The 27,333-nt window shown below is 52.2% G+C and overlaps 1 protein-coding gene across 4 annotated transcripts in view; it reads right to left on the bottom strand.

The window, feature by feature from the left end:
- Positions 1-1,446: 1,446 nt before the first annotated feature.
- Positions 1,447-27,333, bottom strand: part of WDR7 (WD repeat domain 7) — an 87,745-nt gene continuing 61,858 nt past the window's right edge. For 3 of the 4 annotated variants that reach the window (XM_071580893.1, XM_071580890.1, XM_071580891.1), the window contains 9 exons: positions 25,564-25,785; positions 22,462-22,648; positions 20,199-20,316; positions 18,016-18,165; positions 16,995-17,077; positions 13,342-13,441; positions 6,458-6,562; positions 4,131-4,344; positions 1,447-2,707 (listed from right to left, as the gene is read on the bottom strand). In XM_071580893.1, coding sequence (XP_071436994.1) covers positions 4,141-4,344; positions 6,458-6,562; positions 13,342-13,441; positions 16,995-17,077; positions 18,016-18,165; positions 20,199-20,316; positions 22,462-22,648; positions 25,564-25,785 — 1,169 coding nt within the window. In that variant the 3' untranslated portion in view covers positions 1,447-2,707; positions 4,131-4,140. The remainder of the gene's footprint in view (positions 2,708-4,130; positions 4,345-6,457; positions 6,563-13,341; positions 13,442-16,994; positions 17,078-18,015; positions 18,166-20,198; positions 20,317-22,461; positions 22,649-25,563; positions 25,786-27,333) is intronic. The other variant, XM_071580892.1, reaches the window with a different exon arrangement.

Genomic DNA, 27,333 nt, shown 5'->3' on the forward strand with positions numbered 1-27,333 from the left:
AGAGGGCTCCAAAAAATCCAAATCCCATCCCTGGAAATGTCCCAGGCCAGGCTGGGTGGCACTTGGAGCAACCTGGTCCACTGGAAGGTGTACCAGGGAAGGAGATGATCCTTAAAATCCATTCCAACCCAAAACATTCCAAGATTCTGCTCTCATTCCTGCCCATTTCCAAAGGAAAAGGAAGAAATCCTGGCCTGGATCAAGAATAGCGTGGCCAGCAGGACCAGGGCAGGGACCCTTCCCCTGGACTCTGCCTTGGGGAGGCCACACCTTGAGTGTTGTGTTCAGTTCTGGGCCCCTCAGGTCAGGCAAGAGATTGAGGGGCTGGAGCGGGGCCAGAGAAGAGCAACGAGGCTGGAGAAGGGACTGGAGGTGGCTCTGAGTGTCCTCTGAAACACCTCCAGGGACAGAGAATCCAACATGTCTTGATCCAACCCTGCTCTGATCAGGGACAGAGAATCCAACATGTCTTGATCCAACCCCACTGTGATCACCAGCCCAGGGCACTCCGTGCCCTGGTCTGGTGATCACAGTAGGGTTGGATCAAGGGTTGATGATCTCAGAGGTCTCTTCCAACCCAAGTGAGAAGAGAAGAGCAACAAGGCTGGAGAAGGGACTGGAGCACAAGTGCTGTGGGGAGAGGCTGAGGGAGCTGGGGGTGTTCAGCCTGGAGAAGAGGAGGCTCAGAGGTGACCTCAGCACTGTCTGGAACTGCCTGAAGGGAAGTTCTGGCCAGGTGGGGTTTGGTCTCTTCTCCCAGGCACTCAGCAATAGGACAAGGGGGCACGATGGGCTCAAGCTCTGCCAGGGGAAATTGAAGTTGGAGATCAGGAAAAAATCCTTTGCAGAGAGAGTGCTCAGGGATTGGAATGGGCTGCCCAGAGAGGGGGTGGATTCCCCATCCCTGGAGGTGTTTAAGGTGACACTGGACGTGGCACTGAGTGCCATGATCTGGTAATGACAGTGGGGTTGGATCAAGGGTTGGAGTTGGTGATCTCAGAGGTCTCTTCCAACCCAACTGATTCTATGATTCCATGGGCAGAGCCACAGAGGTGGCCCCCATGCCCCAGGGTGGCCATGGGTGCTGTTGGGAGGGTGGTGCCCATCCCAGAGCTCCTTCCCAGCAATAGGACCAGATGGGCTCAAGCTCTGCCAGGGGAAATTGAAGTTGGATATCAGGAAGAAATTCTTTGCAGAGAGAGTGCTCAGGGATTGGAATGTTCTGCCCAGAGAGGGGGTGGATTCCCCACCCCTGGAGGTTTTTCAGCTGAGCTTGGCCGTGGCACTGAGTGCCATGATCTGGTAAAGGGGCTGGAGTTGGACCAAGGGTTGGACTCGATGATCTCAGAGGTCTTTTCCAACCCAATCCATTCAATGAAATTCCTTCAACAGTGCAAGATTTCCAAGGACTGGGCAAGGAATCAGCACCCACCACACTCACCACGTCTCAGTCCAGTTTTATTCCACAAGCATATTAATATTTACACTGGGAATTTCAATCCATACAGAGGGTGGGGGTGGATCCAAGGAGAAGCAGCCACAGGGTGACATCCATCACCCACTGCCATCCAGGTGTCCCACTTGGGAGCTGCCAGGGAAGCCACAGACACCTCTACATTTACATTTCCACAGCATTAACAATGGATACAGCATGGAAAGCTCACTGGAATGACAACAAGGTCAGGAAGAGCCACTGGGAAAGCTGGAACTTCTCCCAGCAGTTTGTGTTCAACATTCCCAATGGTCTGAATTTCCTGCTTTGGAGTTTGAACAGTAAATAGATATGGAGCTTCTGGGCTGCAAACCTCACCTGAGCACTGCACAAAGAACCAAAAGGAAGAAGAGAAGAAATGGATTTTATCCCTGGAAGCCACTTGAGAAATGAATGAATTCACTTCTCATCCTCCAAGTAGCATTTCCAGTTTAAGGTGTGGCCCCAGCCCCAGCTCTGAGCTCTGCAGCCCAGGGAAAGCAGAACAAACACAGAGTTAAAGAAAAGAGCATTTGGGAGAGATTTTCCTCTTTGCTGTGAGCAGCAAATGCCACACTAAATACTCCACAGAATCAGATATGGAAGAAGGAAACACAGTCACAGCCACAGGAATACTCCTACTGACAGAAATATTTCAGTATATCCAGGCAATAAGTCACTTTTTTTCCACAGATTGGACCATTTTTCCAGCCCCAACAGCTCCTCTTTGTCCTTTATTTAAATAAATACCTGCACTGGTAGCAAACCCCACCTTTATATATAAATACTCCTTTTTTCCAAGTTTGCTGCTCCATTTAGAGGGAGTTTTAAATTACTTATTTACACCATTATTTTTCCTTCTGGACTGGGCACAGCAGCACATCCAATTCCCTTGGGAACGGAGCCTTTATCCCATGGGATCAGCCCAATTCCAGCCCTCCCATCCCCAGGCAGGTACCTGGCTCTGGCTGTGCCATCCCCCATGGCTCTGGCTGTGCCACCCCCCGTGGCTCTGGCTGTGCCACCCACCGTGCCCGGTCCCTGCAGACAGTCCATGGAAACAGAACAACCAGGGATGCTCTGGGAGGCTCCAAAGGGAACAGCAGTTGGATGGCACCCTGGGAGAGGGGCCAGGCCTGGCTGGGTGCTGAGCTGGGGTCAGGATGAGGTGCTGCTGGTGCCACTCTGCCAGGCTGTGCCAACAGTGTCTGCCCGCCCGGTGCCGGCACCTTCCACCTGCAGGCAAGGGAAACAGTCAGGGGCAGGGCTGGGATGGACCCTTGGAGATGGGATGGACCCTTGGAGATGGGATGGACCCCTTGGAGATGGGATGGACCCTCGGAGATGGGATGGACCCTCAGGGAAGGACCCCCTCAGATCCCAGCAGGACCCCTCAGATCCCAGCAGGATCCCCCAGATCCCAGCTGAGCCCCTCAGATCCCAGCTGAGCCTCTCAGATCCCAGAAGGACCCCTCAGATCCCAGCAGAACCTCCTCAGATCCCAGCAGGACCCCTCAGATCCCAGCAGGACCCCCCAGATCCCAGCTGAGCCCCTCAGATCCCAGCTGAGCCCCTCAGATCCCAGAAGGACCCCTCAGATCCCAGCAGAACCTCCTCAGATCCCAGCAGGACCCCTCAGATCCAGCTGAGCCCCTCAGATCCCAGCTGAGCCCCTCAGATCCCAGCAGGACCCCTCAGATCCAGCTGAGCCCCTCAGATCCCAGCAGGACCCCCTCAGATCCCAGCAGGACCCCCTCAGATCCCAGCAGGACCCCTCAGATCCCAGCAGGACCCCCCAGATCCCAGCTGAGCCCCTCAGATCCCAGCAGAACCTCCTCAGATCCCAGCAGGAGCCCTTGGATGCTCATCCCATCCCCTCAGACCCCAGCAGGACCCCTTGGATGCCCATCCCATCCCCTCAGATCCCAGCAGGACCCCTTGGATGCTCATCCCATCCCCTCAGACCCCAGCAGGACCCCTTGGATGCCCATCCCATCCCCTCAGATCCCAGCAGGACCCCTTGGATGCTCATCCCATCCCCTCAGACCCCAGCAGGACCCCTTGGATGCCCAGCAGGACCCCTCGGATGCCCATCCCATCCCCTCAGCCTGCTACCGGTGCCCACCTGTGCCCACCTAGACCATGAATCGGCATTGCCGGTGCCCACCTGTGCCCACCTAGACCATGAAGCGGTGCCCACCTGTGCCCACCTAGACCATGAAGCGGTGCTGCCGGTGCCCACCTGTGCCCACCTAGACCATGAAGCGGCACTGCCAGTGCCCACCTGTGCCCACCTAGACCATGAAGCGGTGCCCTCCCGTGCCCACCTAGACCATGAAGCGGCACTGCCGGTGCCCACCTGTGCCCACCTAGACCATGAAGCGGTGCCCACCTGTGCCCACCTAGACCATGAAGCGGCGCTGCCGGTGCCCACCCGTGCCCACCTAGACCATGAAGCGGTGCCCACCTGTGCCCACCTAGACCATGAAGCGGCGCTGCCGGTGCCCACCTGTGCCCACCTAGACCATGAAGCGGTGCCCACCTGTGCCCACCTAGACCATGAAGCGGCGCTGCCGGTGCCCACCTGTGCCCACCTAGACCATGAAGCGGCGCTGCCGGTGCCCACCTGTGCCCACCTAGACCATGAAGCGGTGCCCACCTGTGCCCACCTAGACCATGAAGCGGTGCTCCTTCCCGTCGTGGGCCATGAGGATGACGTTGCGGTTGGAGGTCCAGATGAGCCGTGCCAGGCGCAGGGCACCGTGGGAGCCGGGCGATGCCGGCTGCACCGGCGGCACCTGGAACGTCTTGATGCAGCGCAGCTGCGGCGCCGAGTTCAGCATCCCGATGCTGCCCAGCAGGGACGTGTTCATCTGTGGGCACACACACACACATACGGGCATGGAGCTGGCACCGCCACACCAGGGCTCCTGCCCAGCCACGGGGGCACCGAGAGCGGCGCCGAGCAAGGGGCTGGTCAGGAGCACCATGGAATGGTTGGCTTGGGAACACCGAGACCAAGGGACTGCTCAGGAGAATCAGGGAATGGTTTGGTTGGACACAGAGACTGGCACTGACCAAGGGGCTGCTCAGGAGCACCATGGAATGGTTGGCTTGGGAACAGAGACTGGCACTGACCAAGGGGCTGGTCATGAGCATCAGGGAATGGTCTGGTTGGGAACACCGAGACCAAGGGGCTGGTCAGGAGGATCAGGGAATGGTTTGGTTGGACACAGAGACTGGCACTGACCAAGGGACTGCTCAGGACCATCAGGGAATGGTCTGGTTGGGAACAGAGACTGGCACTGACCAAGGGACTGCTCAGGAGCATCAGGGAATGGTTTGATTGGACACAGAGACTGGCACTGACCAAGGGGCTGCTCAGGAGCACCATGGAATGGTTGGCTTGGGAACATCGAGACCAAGGGACTGCTCAGGAGAATCAGGGAATGGTTTGGTTGGGAACAGCAAGGGGCTGCTCAGGAGCACAATGGAATGGTTTGGTTGGAACACTGAGACCAAGGGGCTGGTCAGGAGGATCAGGGAATGGTTTGCTTGGGAACAGAGACTGGCACTGACCAAGGGGCTGCTCAGGAGAATCAGGGAATGGTTTGCTTGGGAACAGAGACTGGCACTAACCAAGGGACTGCTCAGGAGCATCTGGGAATGGTTTGCTTGGAAACAGAGACTGGCACTGAGCAAGGGGCTGGTCGTGAGCATCAGGGAATGGTTTGGTTGGGAACACCGAGACCAGGGGGCTGGTCAGGAGGATCAGGGAATGGTTTGGTTGTGAACAGAGACTGGCGCTGACCAAGGGGCTGGTCAGGAGGATCAGGGAATGGTCTGGTTGGGAATACCAAGACCAAGGGACTGCTCAGGAGGATCAGGGAATGGTTTGGTTGGACAGAGACTGGCACTGACCAAGGGACTGCTCAGGAGCATCAGGGAATGGTTTGGTTGGACACAGAGACTGGCACTGACCAAGGGGCTGCTCAGGAGCACAACGGAATGTTTGGCTTGGAAACACCGAGACCAAGGGACTGCTCAGGAGCATCAGGGAATGGTTTGGTTGGACACAGAGACTGGCACTGACCAAGGGGTTGCTCAGGAGGATCAGGGAATGGTTTGATTGGACACAGAGACTGGCACTGACCAAGGGGCTGCTCAGGAGCACCATGGAATGGTTGGCTTGGGAACACAGACCAAGGGACTGCTCAGGAGCATCAGGGAATGGTTTGGTTGGGAACAGCAAGGGGATGCTCAGGAGCACAATGGAATGGTTTGGTTGGGAACACTGAGACCAAGGGGCTGGTCAGGAGGATCAGGGAATGGTTTGGTTGGACACAGAGACTGGCACTGACCAAGGGGATGCTCAGGAGCACAATGGAATGGTTTGGTTGCGAACAGAGACTGGCACTGACCAAGGGGCTGCTCAGGAGGATCATGGAATGGTTGGCTTGGGAACACCGAGACCAAGGGACTGCTCAGGAGCATCAGGGAATGGTTTGGTTTGGAACAGCAAGGGGATGCTCAGGAGCACAATGGAATGGTTTGGTTGGGAACACTGAGACCAAGGGGCTGGTCAAGAGGATCATGGAATGGTTTGGTTGGATACAGAGACTGGCACTGACCAAGGGGTTGCTCAGGAGGATCAGGGAATGGTTTGGTTGGACAGAGAGACTGGCACTGAGCAAGGGGCTGGTCAGGAGGATCAGGGAATGGTCTGGTTGGGAATACCAAGACCAAGGGACTGCTCAGGAGCATCAGGGAATGGTTTGGTTGGACAGAGACTGGCACTGACCAAGGGGCTGCTCAGGAGCATCAGGGAATGGTTTGCTTGGGAACAGATTTTTCCCTTCCGTGTCCTGCTCAGCTTTGACCTTCTGTCCCTTGGGAATGTTTTCCCCATCAAAGCAGGTTCCTGCATGGAATCCTGGATGAGTTCCCGAGCCCACTGCTGCTGGAGGGCTGGCAGAGTGTCCTTACCTGCCAGAAGCAGAGGTGGCTGTCAGAGTTGGAGTACGTGGCGAGGTACCGGCCGTCGGGGGCAAAGGCCACGGCAGTGATGGGGCCTTTATGGCCATGGATAGTCTGGGAAGAGCAGGGAGAACAGGAATGTGGGAGGATCCATGACCTGCCCCAGGGCTCGTGCTCAGTGTGGGAACATCCTTAATCACAGAAGGGTTTGGGTTGGGGGACACCTCAAAGCTCATCCCACTCCATGGCAGGGACACCTCCCACCAGCCTGGGGGTTCCAAGCCCTGTCCAACCTGGCCTGGGACACTCCCAGGGGTGGGAATTGCCTCCAAAAACCCCGGGAATGCCTCACTGGGTGGGATTTAAGCACGTGCTGCTCAGGATTAAAGAGCATCCCAATTCCTTGTGGGGGTCCTGGAGGCTGCTCAGCCAACAGGAGTGAATCCCAGGAACACCCCCTGCCAAATCCAGCTCTTAAAACAAAGGAATCTGTCAGGACTAGGAAGAGAAATGAGTCTCCAACAGGAATTTTTACCCTGCACTCCCCCACGGGCTCCTCTCCCACAGCTGGTACTCCCCAAAAAGCCCAAATGCATATTAAGTCCAAGATTCCACATGAATTTTCCATGGAAAATCCCCTTTTCTCTTGGATCAGCATTCCTGGGTTGTTAAGAGTCCTGCTCCTTATTCATTGGCACCTGGAATTAGCCTGGGATGGCGAGAGCCCATAAAATATCATTTATTCCTCCTGGACAAGGTGGGTGATCCCCAAATCTCCCTCTGGAATGGAATCCCCCCAGTCTGAAGGGCCATTAATTAAATGAGCTGCTCCCTTGATTAATTAGCCCCATCCCACTCTCCAGCACTTCCCAGGCAGGGAATACTCATCAATAAAACAGGTTTGGGTGAGACCAAGGGAGAAAATCAAATTCTACACCACTTGTTGCTCTTTTTCCTCCTGGAGTCCATTCCAAGAAGTCCAAATCCCTCTGGGAATTGGACTAATTGGCTAATTTGTTATTTCAAGGAAGTGTTTCTCTAATTGATGTTAATTCCTCCCAGCCAGGAGGGTTTGGGTGTTCAACCCCTGGTGGGTTTTTTGGGGGAAAGTCACCCCTGAAGTGATGGAAAGGAATCCAGGTTGGATCAACTTGACACTGATTTTAAACTGATTATCTCCTCCCAAACAGGAATATTTTCTCCCCTTTATTATTTGATGTTTAACTCCCAGTCTCCAGGAGTTCTTTAAATAAAAGGAACCAAAAAATGTCCTTCCAGTTCCCTCAAAATGATGGAAGGGAACTCTCAGCTCCAGCTTTTCCATGGGATACAAACCATCAGGGAATAGTTATTGGGAAGTGAAGGAGGAGGTGACTCCGGTGACCCTTCCTGAGTGGAGCCATGGAGGAAAAATCATGGATAATATAAAATATAAAGGTTCTTATGAAGCTTTAAAAAAACCCCTATTTTTATAAGGAATTTCATGGAAATATCTATAAACCTACACCAGTTTCAGCACCTCAAATCATTTAAGTTTCTCCTCAGTAATTCCCTTTTACCTGAAATTAAGGATATGAGTTTCCCTACCAGGTTTTCCTGCCTCACCTGCAGGAAAAACACCTTCCAAACCACCAGCCCCAGGAACAGCATCTTCTGCTCTGTAATTAAACTTAATTAACCCAAATGGAATCTGAAATCATCCTCTGCCTCCCACATAAATCCAAATTAATAAAATAAAACCAGCCCCTGCACAGTTCAAGGAGTGCTCAGATTGCTGGGACTCAATCCTGGAAGGGCCGGTACAGGGGGACGAACTGGGGCCAGTACACGGGGACTAACTGGGGCCAGTACACGGGGACTAACTGGGGCCAGTACAGGAGGACGAACTGGGGCCAGTACAGGGGGACTAACTGGGGCCAGTACAGGAGGACGAACTGGGGCCAGTACAGGGGGACTAACTGGGGCCGGTACACGGGGACTAACTGGGGCCAGTACAAGGGGACTAACTGGGGCCGGTACAGGGGGACGAACTGGGGCCGGTACAGGGGGACTAACTGGGGCCGGTACAGGGGGACTAACTGGGGCCAGTACAGGGGGACTAACTGGGGCCAGTACAGGGGGACTAACTGGGGCCAGTACAGGGGGACTAACTGGGGCCAGTACAGGGGGACTAACTGGGGCCGGTACAGGGGGACTAACTGGGGCCAGTACAGGGGGACTAACTGGGGCCGGTACACGGGGACTAACTGGGGCCGGTACAGGGGGACTAACTGGGGCCAGTACAGGGGGACTAACTGGGGCCAGTACACGGGGACTAACTGGGGCCAGTACAGGGGGACTAACTGGGGCCGGTACAGGGGGACTAACTGGGGCCAGTACAGGGGGATGAACTGGGGCCAGTACAGGGGGATGAACTGGGGCCAGTACAGGGGGATGAACTGGGGCCAGTACAGGGGGACTAACTGGGGCCAGTACAGGGGGACTAACTGGGGCCGGTACAGGGGGACTAACTGGGGCCAGTACAGGGGGATGAACTGGGGCCAGTACAGGGGGATGAACTGGGGCCAGTACAGGGGGACGAACTGGGGCCAGTACAGGGGGACTAACTGGGGCCAGTACAGGGGGACGAACTGGGGCCAGTACAGGGGGACTAACTGGGGCCAGCCTGGGGTACCCACAGGGACTGGTGGGACACAACTGGAGTGATGAGGATGATGGTGATGATGACGATAATTAATAATAATAATAATAATAATAATAATAATAATAACAATAATAACAATAATAATAAAAACAACAACAATAATAACAACAATAATAATAATTAATAAATAATAATAATAACAACAATAACAAGAATAATAAAAATAAAAAAAATAAATAATAATAATAAAATAAATAATAATAAAATAAATAATAATAAAATAATAAATAATGATAAATATTAATAAATAAACAATAATAACAACAAATAATAAAATAATAAAAATAAAATAACATAAAAATAATAAATAAAATAATAAAGACAATAAAATAATAAAATAATAATAACACTAATAAATAATAAAATAATAAGAATAAAAATATAATAATAAATAAAATAATGAAAACAATAAAATAATAAAATAATAATAACAAGAATAATAAATAATAGAGTAATAAAAATAATATAAATAATAAATATAATAATAAATAAAAATAAAAATAATAATAAAAATAGTAAAATAATAAGAACAATAACAATAACAATAATAATAACAAATAATAAAATAATTTAAATAAATAAAATAACATAAAACATAAATAAAAAAATAAAGACAAAAAAATAATAAAATAATAACAATAGCAACAATAATAAATAATTTAAACTAAAAAAATAATAAAACCAATAAAACCAATAATAAAAATAATAAAATAATTAAAAGTAATAACAATAACCATAAAATAATAAAAATAATAAAATAGAAATATAATAATAAAAATAATAATAACAATAATAAATAAAAATAAAAATATAATAATAAATAAAATAATGAAAACAATAAAATAATAAATAATAACAAATAATAGAGTAATAAAAATAATATAAATAATAAAAATATTATAATAAATAATAATAAAACAATAATAATAACAACAATAACAACAATAAATAGAGTAATAAAAATAATAATAATATAATAATAAATAATAAAAATAAAATTTTAAAAAATTAAAAAATAATAACAATGATAATAAATAATAAAATAATAAAATTAATAATAGAATAAAATAATAATAAATAAAATAATAAAAACAATAAATAATAAAATAATAATAACAGTAACAACAATAATAAATAATAGAGTCATAAAAATAATAGAAATAATAATATAATAATAAATAATAAATAATAAATAATTATAGTCGTCGTCATCATCATCATCATCCTCCTCATCCTCATCCTCATCATCCAATGGATCCCAAATTTCTGGGAAAAAAAACTGAGGAAAAGCTCCTCCCCTTCCCCAAAATGTGAGTTAATTATTCTGGATCATCACAATTAAAAGGAATGAATCATCAATCAATAAAACATTATCAAGGAACTTTCAGAGGGGAATATTTTCCCCCCATTCCAAGGTCTATCCTAAAATCCAGTTCCCTTTCCAGTCAGCTCACACTAATTCAGTGTTTCATTTGAGACCAGAGAGCAGCAGATCAACATTTTCCTAAAATACAGGAAAATACAGTTAACTGTGTGGTGATAATTAGGAATCTCAGGCAAAGAATTAATGATTAGGTCAGAATTTAGTATTATTTTGCTGTTTAATTGAGCTTATGCTGAGTGATACCTCAATGCTGCTGCTCAATCCTTTGAATATCCTTGTTATTCCAAAGAAACTTCCCCCTGAGCACAAACCTGCCCTTTGTGCCTAAACTGGATGGGGGGCAAACAAAAGCTGCTGCCCCTGCCCTGCCCTGCCCTACCATCCCATCCCAGCATCTCCTTATCCCATCCCAGCATCTCCTTATCCCATCCCAGCATCTCCTTATCCCATCCCAGCATCTCCTTATCCCATCCCAGCATCTCCTTATCCCATCCCAGCATCTCCTTATCCCATCCCATCCCATCCCATCCCATCCCATCCCATCCCATCCCATCCCATCCCAGCATCTCCTTATCCCATCCCAGCATCTCCTTATCCCATCCCAGCATCTCCTTATCCCATCCCAGCATCTCCTTATCCCATCCCATCCCATCCCATCCCATCCCATCCCATCCCATCCCAGCATCTCCTTATCCCATCCCATCCCATCCCATCCCATCCCATCCCATCCCATCCCATCCCATCCCATCCCAGCATCTCCTTATCCCATCCCAGCATCTCCTTATCCCATCCCAGCATCTCCTTATGACATCCCAGCATCTCCTTATCACATCCCAGCATCTCCTTATCCCATCCCAGCATCTCCTTATCCCATCCCAGCATCTCCTTATCCCATCCCATCCCATCCCATCCCAGCATCTCCTTATCCCATCCCATCCCATCTCAGCATCTCCTTATCACATCCCAGCATCTCCTTATCACATCCCAGCATCTCCTTATCCCATCCCAGCATCTCCTTATCACATCCCAGCATCTCCTTATCACATCCCAGCATCTCCTTATCCCATCCCAGCATCTCCTTATCCCATCCCAGCATCTCCTTATCACATCCCAGCATCTCCTTATCGCATCCCAGCATCTCCTTATCCCATCCCAGCATCTCCTTATCACATCCCAGCATCTCCTTATCACATCCCAGCATCTCCTTATGACATCCCAGCATCTCCTTATCACATCCCAGCATCTCCTTATCCCATCCCAGCATCTCCTTATCCCATCCCATCCCATCCCATCCCAGCATCTCCTTATGACATCCCAGCATCTCCTTATCCCATCCCAGCATCTCCTTATCCCATCCCAGCATCTCCTTATCCCATCCCATCCCATCCCATCCCATCCCATCCCATCCCATCCCATCCCATCCCATCCCATCCCAGCATCTCCTTATCCCATCCCAGCATCTCCTTATCACATCCCAGCATCTCCTTATCCCATCCCAGCATCTCCTTATCCCATCCCAGCATCTCCTTATCCCATCCCAGCATCTCCTTATCCCATCCCATCCCATCCCATCCCAGCATCTCCTTATCACATCCCAGCATCTCCTTATCCCATCCCAGCATCTCCTTATCACATCCCAGCATCTCCTTATCCCATCCCAGCATCTCCTTATCACATCCCAGCATCTCCTTATCACATCCCAGCATCTCCTTATCCCATCCCATCCCATCCCAGCATCTCCTTATCCCATCCCAGCATCTCCTTATCCCATCCCAGCATCTCCTTATCCCATCCCATCCCATCCCAGCATCTCCTTATGACATCCCAGCATCTCCTTATCCCATCCCAGCATCTCCTCATCCCATCCCAGCATCTCCTTATCCCATCCCAGCATCTCCTTATCCCATCCCAGCATCTCCTTATCCCATCCCAGCATCTCCTTATCCCATCCCAGCATCTCCTTATCACATCCCAGCATCTCCTTATCCCATCCCAGCATCTCCTTATCCCATCCCAGCATCTCCTTATCCCATCCCATCCCATCCCATCCCATCCCATCCCATCCCATCCCATCCCATCCCAGCATCTCCTTATCCCATCCCAGCATCTCCTTATCACATCCCAGCATCTCCTTATCACATCCCATCCCATCCCATCCCAGCATCTCCTTATCACATCCCAGCATCTCATCCCAGCATCTCCTTATCACATCCCAGCATCTCCTTATCACATCCCAGCATCTCCTTATCCCATCCCAGCATCTCCTTATCCCATCCCAGCATCTCCTTATCCCATCCCAGCATCTCCTTATCACATCCCAGCATCTCCTGCAAAGGAGTTGCTCTGATTATTCTGGAAGTCTCTTCTGTCACCCCCAGCTCTGCTTTCCATTTCTACACCACTTGTTGCTCCTTTTCCTCCCGGAGTCCATTCCAAGAAGTCCAAACCCCCCTCTGGGAATGCAGCTAATTTGTTATTTCAAGGAACTGTTTCTCTAATTGATGTTAATCCCACCCAGCCAAGAGGGTTTGGGTGTTCAGCTCCTGGTTTTTTCTTTTTTTTTTTGGGAAAGCCACCCCTGAACTGCAACATTCCAGTAGAAGTGATGGAAAGAAAGTGATGTGGAAGTTTCTTAAGGAAAATAAGGAAATGAGTGTTGTGACTTCCTCACCACGGAGCGAATCATTCCCAAGTTTTGGGGCAAATCCCAGTGATGTTCCAGCAGCTCCGAGGATGCAGAGTCTGTGCTCTGTTCCTCCAGAGCCTCCCAGGTTTTCTGGGAGCAATTCCCAGGGGATTCTGTACCTGGCACTTCCCGGTGCGGATGTCGTAGAGAGCGACCGAGCCGTGCCGGGCGCCCACCGCGATCCGGTGGCTCCGCTCGTAGTAACTGACCATGTAGAACCTGCAGGGACAGGAGAGGCAGAGAATCAGAGAAGGGATTGGGATGGAAGAGACCTCAGAGATCATCGAGTCCAACCCTTGGTCCAACTCCAGCCCCTTTACCAGATCATGGCGCTCAGTGCCACATCAATCTCACCTTAAACACCTCCAGGGATGGGGAATCCACCCCCTCTCTGGGCAGAACATTCCAATCCCTGAGCACTCTCTCTGCAAAGAATTTCTCCCTGATATCCAACCCAACCCTCCCCTGGCAGAGCTCAAGCTGTGCCCTCTTGTTTAAGAGAAGAGACCAAGCCCCACCTGGCCAGAACTTCCCTTCAGGCAGTTCCAGGCAGTGCTGAGGTCACCTCTGAGCCTCCTCTTCTCCAGGCTGAACACCCCCAGCTCCCTCAGCCTCTCCCCACAGCACTTGTGCTCCAGTCCCTTCTCCAGCCTCATTGTTCTTCTCAGTTGGGTTGGAAGAGACCTCTGAGATCATCAACCCTTGATCCAACCCTACTGTGATCACCAGACCAGGGCACGGAGTGCCCTGGGCTGGTGATCACAGTGGGGTTGGATCAAGACATGTTGGATTCTCTGTCCCTGATCAGAGCAGTGTTGGATCAAGACATGTTGGATTCTCTGTCCCTGATCAGAGCAGGGTTGGATCAAGACCTGTTGGATTCTCTGTCCCTGATCAGAGCAGGGTTGGATCAAGACCTGTTGGATTCTCTGTCCCTGATCAGAGCAGGGTTGGATCAAGACATGTTGGATTCTCTGTCCCTGATCACAGTGGGGTTGGATCAAGACATGTTGGATTCTCTGTCCCTGATCAGAGCAGGGTTGGATCAAGACGTGTTGGATTCTCTGTCCCTGATCAGAGCAGGGTTGGATCAAGACATGGTGGATTCTCTGTCCCTGATCAGAGCAGGGTTGGATCAAGACATGTTGGATTCTCTGTCCCTGGAGGTGTTTCAGAGGACACTCAGTGCCACATCCAGTCCCTTCTCCAGCCTCGTTGCTCTTCTCTGGCCCCGCTCCAGCCCCTCAATCTCTTGCCTGCCCTGAGGGGCCCAGAACTGAACACAACACTCAAGGTGTGGCCTCCCCAAGGCAGAGTCCAGGGGAAGGGTCACTGCCCTGGCCCTGCTGGCCACGCTAGTTTGGATCCAGGCCAGGATCCCATTGGCCTTCTTGGCCACCTGGGCACATTGGTGGCTCCTGTTGAGCTTCCTGTCCCTCAGTCCCCCCAGGTCCCTCTGCCTGGCTGCTCTCCAGCCACTCTGTGCCCAGCCTGGAGCGCTGCAGGGCTTGGGGTGGCCAAAGGGCAGGACCTGCACTTGGCCTTGTTGAACTTCATCCCATTGGAATCAGCCCATCCCTCCAGTCTGTCCAGATCCCTCTGCAGAGCCCTCCAGCCTTTCCAGGTCCTTCCCCAGGTCTCTCAAGTCTGTCCAGATCCTTCTGCAGAGCCCTCCTGCCTTCCAGCCTGTCCAGATCTTTCTCCAGATCCCTCCAGCCTGTCCAGGTCCTTCTCCAGGTCTCTCCAGCCTGTCCAGATCCCTCTCCAGGTCTCTCAGGTCTATCCAGATCCCTCTCCAGGTCCCTCCTGCCTTCCAGCCTGTCCAGATCTTTCTCCAGTTCTCCAGCTCTCTCCAGCCTGTCCAGGTCCTTCTCCAGGTCTCTCCAGCCTGTCCAGGTCCTTCTCCAGGTCTCTCCAGCCTGTCCAGATCCCTCTCCAGGTCTCTCAGGTCTCTCCAGATCCCTCTCCAGGTCCCTCCTGGCCTCCAGCAGGTCGACACTCCCTCCCAACTCGGTGTCAGCAGCAAATTTGCTGCTGATGGACTCAATCCCCTCATCTAAATCCTCACTAAAGACAGAACTGGACCCAACACAGACCCCTGGGGGACACCAGTAGAGAACAGGGGACAGGTGAGACCTCACCTGCCTGTAGGACACTAAAGCTCATCAGTGATGTCAGTGCATAATTAATGAAGGGCTGGAGAAGGGATTTGACTTAGAAATCCCCCCTCTGCTGGTTTAATGTTCAGCATTCCACAAAACCAAGTGATGTTTGATGTGTGGCCATGGAATCCAACCAGATGGAAATACCAGGCTGGGTTTTAATACAGAATGTTGGGAATAATCCATGGGATCATCCCCAGGTCCCTGCATGTCTCCCTTTGGATTGCAACAAAGCTGGGAGGGAAGTGGTTAAAGGACAATCCAACACCCTGCCTGACTTGAGGGCATTTCCTGGAAGAATCAGGTGGGAAGGGAGGGAAGTGGAAGGGAAAATAAACCAGCTCATCAATTTTTGATGGGTGGACAGAAGAAAGAAGAGGGCAATGAATCATCCAACACTCCCTAACCCAGTAACATCCTCGGGGTGAAGCCTGGCACAGTCCCTGGTGCCCAGTGTGTGTGTGTGATGCCAGCTGGAATTCCTGCAGAATCCAAGGAATTTCGACACCTGGGAAGCCAAGACAGCCCAAATCCTTATGGAAATTCAAATCCTTGGGGCTCTCCCTTCACAAAGGGAGAGCAGAGCTGTGCATGAAAACACCCACAGCCTTTCCAGTCACATCAGGATCCTGCAGTGAGAGTTTCCTGCACCAAAATCCATCAGGAATATCTGGGATCAGTCCATCAAAAGCCGTTGCTGAGCATCTCCATGGCCTCAAACAACAAACCTTGCAGTGATTTATCTCCTCCTTCCTCAGGATTCCCAGAGTGCCATAGCAACTGCTCACACTCAGGGAGAAAACCAGGAGGGGAGAAAAACCAAGGAGGAAGAAAAAGGAAGGAAGAAAATCACTGCTCTTAGTGCAGGAAAAAAGGGAAAATGCAGCTCAGCTGCAGGTTTGGATCCCTGTGCCCCCATTCCCTGCTCCTCACATCCCTCTGATCTCAGGAAAAGGAGCTGCAGCCCTGGAGGATTTTGGCCCCAACAGGTGACAATCCAGCACAACTGGGATATTCCAGGAATGAGGAACAGGGTGATGTCCAAGTGCTTCCACTTGGAATCTCTCCAGAGATTTCCCCCCCCCATTTGCTCCAACTTTCCCTGGGCTCAATTTTCCTGTCAGTGGGTGCTGGATCATTTTTATCCTGGCTATAACCAGGAAATATTACCAGTAATTGGCAAGGATTTAAAAAATACTGTGCAGCCATAAATATACAACAGGAATAGGGAGGCTGTGCACTAATTCCCACTTATTCCTGCCTTTCTGCCTTTTAAAGCATCAGGAAGGAGGGAAATCACCTCCCTCAGTATCAAACCTGGCAAGAGGAGAATTGTTCTTTCCTTGAAACTGTTTAATATTTTAATAGCTTATTAAATTCAAACTTAACAGCTGACAGGTGCTTATTGGAATTTATTGGTGGGACCAGTTAAAGGGGATAACTGGGGTATTTATGCAGGTTTCAAGATACTGGAAATGTTTTAGAGGTCCCATTTTTCTCTGTGTTGTGTCACCTAAAGGGTTTAATTCTGGAGTAGTTTCTTAATTAAGAAACACACCCTGCTGGTGATGCCTCAGGTACCTCCCAGGGCTCCTGGAGGAAGAGCTCACCTGCAGATGGCTGGGAAACATTCCTGAAGGCCCTTTTTCTTAACTAAAGATCCTTCCAGGCAATACATGATGATGTCCATCACCTTGGGAACAGAAATGAACAGCAGCTGCCATCAGTATTTTGTGTTTCATAATTCAAGTGTTAAAGCCCATCCCATTCCCCACCCCTGGCAGGGACACCTTCCAGCAGCCCAGGTTGCTCCAAGCTCTGTCCAACCCTGTCTGGACCTTCCCCTGCTTAGGATTTATTCCCCAACAAGGCAGTTCAATGGAATTTAAAGTTCTAGGAATGAGCTTGGTAGAAACCAAATCCTCTCCTGTCTCAACTCCACAGACAGTTCTCAGTTGAGCCTTTCAGGGGCTTTTCAGGGGCTTCAACCCCTGTTGTGGAATAAATCTCTTGACTGCATCTCATTTTAGGGGTTTTTCTTTTTAGATAATTTATTTCTCAGTCCTCTTTGTCATGGCTCAGTTACTGGGTAGTTGTGGAGAGAAGGGAAGAGGAGCAGAAGAAGAGAGAACTCTGTTTATATTCACAATATTTAAGCTGTCCTTGTGCAAGGATATTTAAGATTCAAGGACTGTATTCAGAACTATTTTTTCAGTTACACACAACCTTAAAACCCACACAAACCATTTAATATCACACAGCTAGAGCTAATTATCAAGTAATACACATTTCCTAAAAATTGCTGGATCCAAACAGCCTGAATGCAACTTATTTTAACTTTATAAAGGAGTTCTATTAATGTCACTCCCTGGAGTTTCTGCAGGCTCCATTTCCAGCTCCTCTGTGGGCCCAGGGTCTCCAAAGAGATCCCATTCTTATCTCAAAATCCCAGAATTCCAGATTATTCTGAGTTGGAAGGACCCCCAAGGATCAGAACCCAATGGCTCACAGAGGGGATTGAACCCCTGACCTTGGTGTTGTTACACCCAAGTTTGAACCACCTGCAAAGGGGTCCTTGAGGCAGATATTCCCCACCAGTGTCCCCACCCAGGGCAGGAGGGATGGGCTCACCTCCACCAGCAGGTCCACCACGTCCGTGGGCATCTTGTCGATGAGGATCTCGATGACCCTGAGGATCTCGCCCTTGGCCCTGGCCAGGGTGGTGGTGTGGATGTTCTGCTGGGACTGCGTGTTGGCAGCCAGGGCCGTGTGTCTGTGCACCTGCAGGACAGCAGGGACACCCCTCGGGGTCACCATGGCTGCAAACACCTCCCAGTCACCCACCCTGACCTGGCACCACCCCATGGCCACCACCAAGCCATGGCCTTTGGCCCAGCCAAGCTCCTGCTGCTCTGGGGGTCACTCTGGTGACCCTCAGACAGACCATGCCTGGCCCACCCCAACCTCCCAGCACTGCCCTGTCCCCCTCATCCTCCAAACCCCAGGGAAAAGTCTCTGAATTCCCACTCAAAGGGTCATGTTGGCATTGCTTAAAGCAAGCAGGGTTATCCACAGCGCTCCGGAAACTTCCATAAACTGCCACAAAAAGGCCAATGGGATCCTGGCCTGGATCAGGAACAGCATGACCAGCAGGCCCAGGGCAGGGACCCTTCCCCTGGACTCTGCCTTGGGGAGGCCACACCTTGAGTGTTGTGTTCAGTTCTGGGCCCCTCAGGTCAGGCAAGAGATTGAGGGGCTGGAGCGGGGCCAGAGAAGAGCAACGAGGCTGGAGAAGGGACTGGAGGTGGCACTGAGTGTCCTCTTAAACACCTCCAGGGACAGAGAAGCCAACATGTCTTGATCCAACCCTGCTCTGATCAGGGACAGAGAATCCAACATGTCTTGATCCAACCCTGCTCTGATCAGGGACAGAGAATCCAACATGTCTTGATCCAACCCTGCTCTGATCAGGGACAGAGAATCCACCATGTCTTGATCCAACCCTGCTCTGATCAGGGACAGAGAATCCAACATGTCTTGATCCAACCCTGCTCTGATCAGGGACAGAGAATCCACCATGTCTTGATCCAACCCTGCTCTGATCAGGGACAGAGAATCCAACATGTCTTGATCCAACCCTACTGTGATCACCAGCCCAGGGCACTCCGTGCCCTGGTCTGGTGATCACAGTAGGGTTGGATCAAGGGTTGATGATCTCAGAGGTCTCTTCCAACCCAAGTGAGAAGAGCAACGAGGCTGGAGAAGGGACTGGAGCACAAGTGCTGTGGGGAGAGGCTGAGGGAGCTGGGGGTGTTCAGCCTGGAGAAGAGGAGGCTCAGAGGTGACCTCAGCACTGTCTGGAACTGCCTGAAGGGAAGTTCTGGCCAGGTGGGGCTTGGTCTCTTCTCTTAAACAAGAGGGCACAGCTTGAGCTCTGCCAGGGGACAGTTGGGTTGGATATCAGGGAGAAATTCTTTGCAGAGAGAGTGCTCAGGGATTGGAATGTTCTGCCCAGAGAGGGGGTGGATTCCCCATCCCTGGAGGTGTTTAAGGTGACACTGGACGTGGCACTGAGTGCCATGATCTGGTAATGACAGTGGGGTTGGATCAAGGGTTGGAGTTGGTGATCTCAGAGGTCTCTTGCAACCCAACTGATTCTATGATTCCATGGGCAGAGCCACAGAGGTGGCCCCCACACCCCAGCATGGCCATGGGTGCTGTTGGGAGGGTGGTGCCCATCCCAGAGCTCCTTCCCAGCAATAGGACAAGGGGGCACGATGGGCTCAAGCTCTGCCAGGGGAAATTGAAGTTGGAGATCAGGAAGAAATTCTTTGCAGAGAGAGTGCTCAGGGATTGGAATGTTCTGCCCAGAGAGGGGGTGGATTCCCCATCCCTGGAGGTGTTTAAGGTGAGATTGATGTGGCACTGAGTGCCCTGGGCTGGTGAGCACAGTGGGATTGGACCAAGGGTTGGACTTGATGATCTCGGGGGGCTTTTCCAACCCAATCCATTCTATGATTCTGTGATTCTATGGATGTGGCACTGAGTGAGAATCCACCATGTCTTGATGCAACCCCACTGTGATCACCAGCCCAGGGCACTCTGTGCCCCACTCTGTGCCCTGGGCTGGTGATCACAGTGGGGTTGGATCAAGGGTTGGACCTGCTGATCTCGGAGGTCTCTTCCAACCCAACCATTGGGATTCTCTGATAACCAGCATGCAAGACATGAAGTTGGACTCCTCCCACCCTGTCACTGAGGGGGATTTGGGTCTCGTGGGGCACTGCCAGGGCTGTGCTGGGGGCCCTGCTCACCTCCTTGGCGATGGTGGTGATGAAGGCGGGCGGCCGGGCCGTGGCGATGAGGGACAGCGCGTGCCGCGCCGAGCGCGCCGAGTCGGCCGCCGGGCTGAGGGGCAGCCCCATTGTGATGCTAAAGGGGGGTCAGGACAAAGGCAGGGCACAAAGAAAAGAAGAAATAGAGAGGGAAAAGATTAGAAGCAGCTCCTCATGTCAGTTGAAGGGTCAGCGGCAGTTCCAGGATAATGGACTCCCAACAATGAGCGGTGATTGGGAGTCAGGGGGGGTCCTGCAGCAACCCCAAAGCCAAGAATTAACCATGAGGATTGAAAACAGGGAGTGCATCTGTCCAAAGTGGGCAAAAGGCCTTGTTAACAAATTAGCTGGATGTGCTGAAGACACATCAGCCCACGGAGGGCGAGGCGAGCCCGAGGATTTATGGCTTGGGCTTTTCCAGGGTTTGAAACCCAGGCTGAAAACTCCCCTGCTCGGGGAAATTCTCTTTAATTCAAGGCTTTAACTTGCTGTGACAAGAAATAAAGTGGTAAAGGACTCAACAACTCCATTAGGCAAAAATCAAATCTCTGCGTGCCCCAGTCACTACCCCAAAATTCCTCAAAACTCAGAAATCATGGAATGTGCTATAAAATAGACCAGTTTAAGTGAGAAGGGGCCTTAAAGATCCAGCCCCCTCCCATGGCAGGGGCACCTTCCAGACTGGGGGGGTTTGTAACCTCCTGCCACCCTTTGCTGTCAACAAGCAGTAAAAGAGAACAGGGAAGGAGCAGGAACCTTTTCCACAGGTTGGGCAGAGCAGCTGTGGCTGCCCCAGCCCTGGGAGTGTCCCAGGCCAGGAGGGGACTCTGGCACAGCCTGGCTCTGGAGGGGACTCTGACACAGCCTGGCTCTGGAGGGGACTCTGGCACAGCCTGGCTCTGGAGGGGACTCTGGCACAGCCTGGCTCTGGAGGGGCATTGGCACAGCCTGGCTCTGGAGGGGACTCTGGCACAGCCTGGCTCTGGAGGGGACTCTGGCACAGTCTGGCTCTGGAGGGGCATTGGCACAGCCAGGCTCGGGAGGGGGCATTGGCACAGCCTGGCTCTGGAGGGGACTCTGACACAGCCAGGCTCTGGAGGGGCATGGGCACAGCCTGGCTCTGGAGGGGACTCTGGCACAGTCTGGCTCTGGAGGGGCATTGGCACAGCCAGACTCTGGACGGGCATTGGCACAGCCAGACTCTGGACGGGCATTGGCACAGTCTGGCTCTGGAGGGGCATTGGCACAGCCTGGCTCTGGAGGGGCATTGGCACAGCCTGGCTCTGGAGGGGACTCTGACACAGCCAGGCTCTGGAGGGGCATGGGCACAGCCTGGCTCTGGAGGGGCATTGGCACAGCCTGGCTCTGGAGGGGACTCTGGCAATGGCTCCGGAGAGGACATTGGCACAGCCAGGCTCTGGAGGGGCATTGGCACAGCCTGGCTCTGGAGGGGCATTGGCACAGCCTGGCTCTGGAGGGGACTCTGGCACAGTCTGGCTCTGGAGGGGACTCTGGCACAGCCTGGATCTGGAGGGGGCATTGGCACAGCCTGGCTCTGGAGGGGACTCTGGCACAGCCAGGCTCTGGAGGGGCATTGGCACAGCCTGGCTCTGGAGGGGACTCTGGCACAGCCAGGCTCCGGAGAGGACATTGGCACAGCCAGGCTCTGGAGGGGCATTGGCACAGCCTGGCTCTGGAGGGGACTCTGGCACAGCCTGGCTCCGGAGAGGACATTGGCACAGCCTGGCTCTGGAGGGGACTCTGGCACAGCCAGGCTCTGGAGGGGCATTGGCACAGCCTGGCTCTGGAGGGGACTCTGGCACAGCCTGGCTCTGGAGGGGGCATTGGCACAGCCTGGCTCTGGAGGGGACTCTGACACAGCCAGGCTCTGGAGGGGGCATTGGCACAGCCTGGCTCTGGAGGGGACTCTGGCACAGTCTGGCTCTGGAGGGGCATTGGCACAGCCTGGCTCTGGAGGGGACTCTGGCACAGTCTGGCTCTGGAGGGGCATTGGCACAGCCTGGCTCTGGAGGGGACTCTGGCACAGCCTGGCTCCAAAGGGGACTCTGTCACAGCCTGGCTCTGGAGGGCACTCTGGCAATGGCTCCAAAGGGGACCCTGGCATGGTCGGGCTCTGGAGGGGACTCTGGTACGGCTCCAAAGGGGACTCTGGCACGGTCTGGCTCCAGAGGGCACTCTGGCACGGTCTGGCTCCGGAGGGGGCCCTGGCACATGTACCTACTTTGCCAGCTGCTTCTCGGCGTCGGCGCAGAGCTCGAGCAGCCCCATCAGCACGGCAGACACGTCCATGTAGGGCTCCCAGACGGTGAAGCCGCGGCCGATGAGGTCGATGGCGGTCCTGCGGATGGTGCTGTGCGCGGGCAGCCTGGCACTGGGCGGCTGCAGCAGCAGGAACGTCAGCGCCTTGCCTGCGGGCACACGGACACGGGCTGGCACCGGGGCACAGGGGTGGCATTGGGACACACAGGCTGGCACCGGGGCACGGGGGGGCACCGGGACACACGGGGGGTGGCATCAGGACACACGGGGTGGCATCGGGGCACGGGGGGGCACCGGGACACACGGGGGGTGGCATCAGGACACACGGGCTGGCACCGGGGCACGGGCTGGCACCGGGGCACAGGGGTGGCATTGGGACACACGGGGGGTGGCATCAGGACACACGGGGTGGCATCAGGACACACGGGGGGGCACCGGGACACACGGGGAGCACCGGGGCACGGGGGGGCACTGGGACACACGGGGTGGCATCGGGACACAGAATTCCAGCAGCTCATTCCATCAGCACCAATTCCTCTTATTCCACATCCCAAATTCCTCATCTTTCCCTTCTCCAGAATTCCAGCTGCTCATTCCATCAGCACCAACTCCTCTTATTGCACATCCCAAACTCCTCATTTTTCCCCTTTTCAGAATTCCAGCAGCTCATTCCATCAGCACCGACTCCTCTTATTGCACATCCCAAATCCCTCATTTTCCCCTTTCCAGAATTCCAGCAGCTCATTCCATCGGCACCAATTCCTCTTATTCCACATCCCAAATTCCTCATCTTTCCCTTCTCCAGAATTCCAGCAGCTCATTCCAAATTCCTCATTTTCCCCTTCTCCAGAATTCCAGCTGCTCATTCCATCAGCACCAATTCCTCTTATTCCACATCCCAAATTCCTCATCTTTCCCTTCTCCAGAATTCCAGCAGCTCATTCCAAATTCCTCATCTTTCCCTTCTCCAGAATTCCAGCTGCTCATTCCACCAGCACCGACTCCTCTTATTGCACAACCCAAATCCCTCATTTTTCCCTTTTCCAGAATTCCAGCAGCTCATTCCATCAGCACCAATTTCTCAGCACATCCCAAACTCATCTTTCTCTTCTCCAGAATTCCAGCAGCTCATTCCAAATTCCTCATTTTCCCCTTTCCAGAATTCCAGCAGCTGATTCCATCAGCACCAATTCCTCTTAATGCAGATCCCAAATTCCTCATCTTGCCCTTTTCCAGAATTCCAGCTGCTCATTCCAAATTCCTCATCTTTCCCTTCTCCAGAATTCCAGCAGCTCATTCCATCAGCACCGATTCCTCTTATTCCACATCCCAAATCCCTCATTTTTCCCTTTTCCAGAATTCCAGCAGCTCATTCCATCAGCACCAATTTCTCAGCACATCCCAAACTCATCTTTCTCTTCTCCAGAATTCCAGCAGCTCATTCCAAATTCCTCATTTTCCCCTTTCCAGAATTCCAGCAGCTGATTCTATCACCACCAATTCCTCTTAATGCAGATCCCAAATTCCTCATTTTCCCCTTTCCAGAATTCCAGCAGCTCATTCCATCAGCACCAATTCCTCTTATTCCACATCCCAAATTCCTCATCTTTCCCTTCTCCAGAATTCCAGCTGCTCATTCCATCAGCACCAATTCCTCTTATTCCACATCCCAAATCCCTCATTTTTCCCTTTCCAGAATTCCAGCAGCTCATTCCATCAGCACCGACTCCTCTTATTCCACATCCCAAATCCCTCATCTTTCCCTTCTCCAGAATTCCAGCAGCTCATTCCATCAGCACCGACTCCTCTTACTGCACATCCCAAATCCCTCCTTTTCCCCTTTCCAGAATTCCAGCTGCTCATTCCATCAGCACCAATTTCTCAGCACATCCCAAACTCATCTTTCCCTTCTCCAGAATTCCAGCAGCTCATTCCAAATTCCTCATCTTTCCCTTCTCCAGAATTCCAGCTGCTCGTTCCACCAGCACCGACTCCTCTTATTGCACATCCCAAATCCCTCATTTTCCCCTTTCCAGAATTCCAGCTGCTCATTCCATCAGCACCAATTCCTCTTATTCCACATCCCAAATTCCTCATCTTTCCCTTCTCCAGAATTCCAGCAGCTCATTCCATCAGCACCAATTCCTCTTAATGCACATCCCAAATCCCTCATCTTTCCCTTCTCCAGAATTCCAGCAGCTCATTCCATCAGCACCAATTTCTCAGCACATCCCAAACTCATCTTTCTCTTCACCAGAATTCCAACAGCTCATTCCAAATTCCTCATTTTCCCCTTTCCAGAATTCCAGCAGCTGATTCTATCACCACCAATTCCTCTTAATGCAGATCCCAAATTCCTCATCTTTCCCTTCTCCAGAATTCCAGCTGCTCATTCCATCAGCACCAATTTCTCAGCACATCCCAAACTCCTCATCTTTCCCTTCTCCAGAATTCCAGCTGCTCATTCCAAATTCCTCATCTTTCCCCTTTCCAGAATTCCAGCTGCTCATTCCATCGGCACCAATTCCTCTTATTGCACATCCCAAATTCTTCCTCTTTCCCTTCTCCAGAATTCCAGCAGCTCATTCCATCAGCACCAATTTCTCAGCACATCCCAAACTCCTCATCTGTCCCTTCTCCAGAATTCCAGCTGCTCATTCCATCAGCACCAATTCCTCTTATTGCACATCCCAAATCCCTCCTTTTCCCCTTTCCAGAATTCCAGCAGCTCATTCCATCAGCACCAATTCCTCTTATTCCACATCCCAAATTCCTCATCTTTCCCCTTTCCAGAATTCCAGCTGCTCATTCCATCAGCACCAACTCCTCTTATTGCACATCCCAAACTCCTCATTTTTCCCCTTTTCAGAATTCCAGCTGCTCATTCCATCAGCACCAATTTCTCAGCACATCCCAAACTCATCTTTCCCTTCTCCAGAATTCCAGCAGCTCATTCCACCAGCACCGACTCCTCTTACTGCACATCCCAAATCCCTCCTTTTCCCCCCCTCTGCCCCGTGCCCAGCCGTGCCCGGCCGTGCCCAGCCCTGCTGGGGGTACCCACAGGTGTGCCTGGCCAGGGAGTAGTTGGAGCCGCCGCTGGTGAGCCCGAAGCCCTCTGGAATTTGGCTGGAGCTGCGCGGGCGGCTCAGCAGTTTGGGGGGTTCGATCTCGGCGCCGAACTCGGCCCCGATGACGCCCAGCAGGACGATGGCCGTGGCCTGTTTCCTCCTCTCCTCGTAGGACGTGGAGACCTTCTTGGGTTGGGGGAGACCCGACACGCAGCCTGGAAGCAGAGGGAACAAGGATTAACATTCCAGGCGGCGCTTCCCGAAAAAGGACATTAAATCCAGACTTAAATCCTGTCTGTGGGACCACCAGGATTGCCAGGAATGGAGATGGGTCTGTTTTCCTGCTGGAAAACTCCAAAGGTCAGCCTGACCTCGGTGCCTGGCAGGGTTATGGAGCAGATCATCCTGAGTGCAATCACACAGCACCTTCAGGATGGACAAGGGCTCAGACCCACCCAGCAGGGGCTTAGGAGGGGCAGGTCCTGTCTGACCAACCTGATCTCCTTTTACCATCAGGGGACCCACCTGGTGGATGAGGGGAAGGGTCTGGGTGTGTCTGCCTGGACTTCAGCAAGGCCTTTGGCACTGTCCCCCATAATACACTCCTGGAAGGGCTGGTAGCCCATGGCTTGGACAGGTGTCCCCTCTGCTGGGTCAGGAGCTGGCCCAGAGAGTGCTGGGGAACAGGGCTGTGTCCAGCTGGTCACCAGTGGTGTCCCCCAGGGGTCTGTGTTGGGGCCAGTCCTGTTTAATTAACATCGTTAGTGAGGATTTAGATGAGGGGATTGAGTCCATCAGCAGCAAATTTGCTGCTGACACCAAGTTGGGAGGGAGTGTCGACCTGCTGGAAGGCAGGAGGGACCTGGAGAGGGACCTGGATACACCTGAGAGACCTGGAGAAGGACCTGCACAGGCTGGAGGGATCTGGAGAAGGACCTGGATAGAATGGAGAGACCTGGAGAAGGACCTGGACAGGCTGGAGGGATTTGGAGAAGGACCTGAACAGGGTGGAAGGCAGGAGGGCTCTGCAGAGGGATAAGCTGGATAACCTGGATAAGCTGGAGGGATCTGGAGAAGGATCTGGACAGGCTGGAGAGACCTGGAGAGGGACCTGGACAGGCTGGAGGGATGTGGAGAAGGACCTGGATAGAATGGAGAGACCTGGAGAAGGATCTGGACAGGCTGGAGAGAACTGGAGAAAGATCTGGACAGGCTGGAAGGCAGGAAGGCTCTGCAGAGGGATCTGAATAGACTGGAGAGACCTGGAGAAGGACCTGGACAGGCTGGAGGGATCTGGAGAAAGATCTGGACAGGCTGGAGGGCTCTGCAGAGGGATCTGGACAGACTGGAGGGATGAGCTGATTCCAATGGGATGAAGTTCAACAAGGCCAAGTGCAGGTCCTGCCCTTTGGCCACCCCAAGCCCTGCAGCGCTCCAGGCTGGGCACAGAGTGGCTGGAGAGCAGCCAGGCAGAGGGACCTGGGGGGACTGAGGGACAGGAAGCTCAACAGGAGCCACCAGTGTGCCCAGGTGGCCAAGAAGGCCAATGGGATCCTGGCCTGGATCCAAACTAGCGTGGCCAGCAGGGCCAGGGCAGTGACCCTTCCCCTGGACTCTGCATTGGGGAGGCCACACCTTGAGTGTTGTGTTCAGTTCTGGGCCCCTCAGGTCAGGCAAGAGATTGAGGGGCTGGAGCGGGGCCAGAGAAGAGCAACGAGGCTGGAGAAGGGACTGGATGTGGCACTGAGTGTCCTCTGAAACAC

The sequence above is a fragment of the Pithys albifrons genome, chromosome Z (assembly GCF_047495875.1).
Source record: "Pithys albifrons albifrons isolate INPA30051 chromosome Z, PitAlb_v1, whole genome shotgun sequence".
Taxonomy (NCBI): domain Eukaryota; kingdom Metazoa; phylum Chordata; class Aves; order Passeriformes; family Thamnophilidae; genus Pithys; species Pithys albifrons.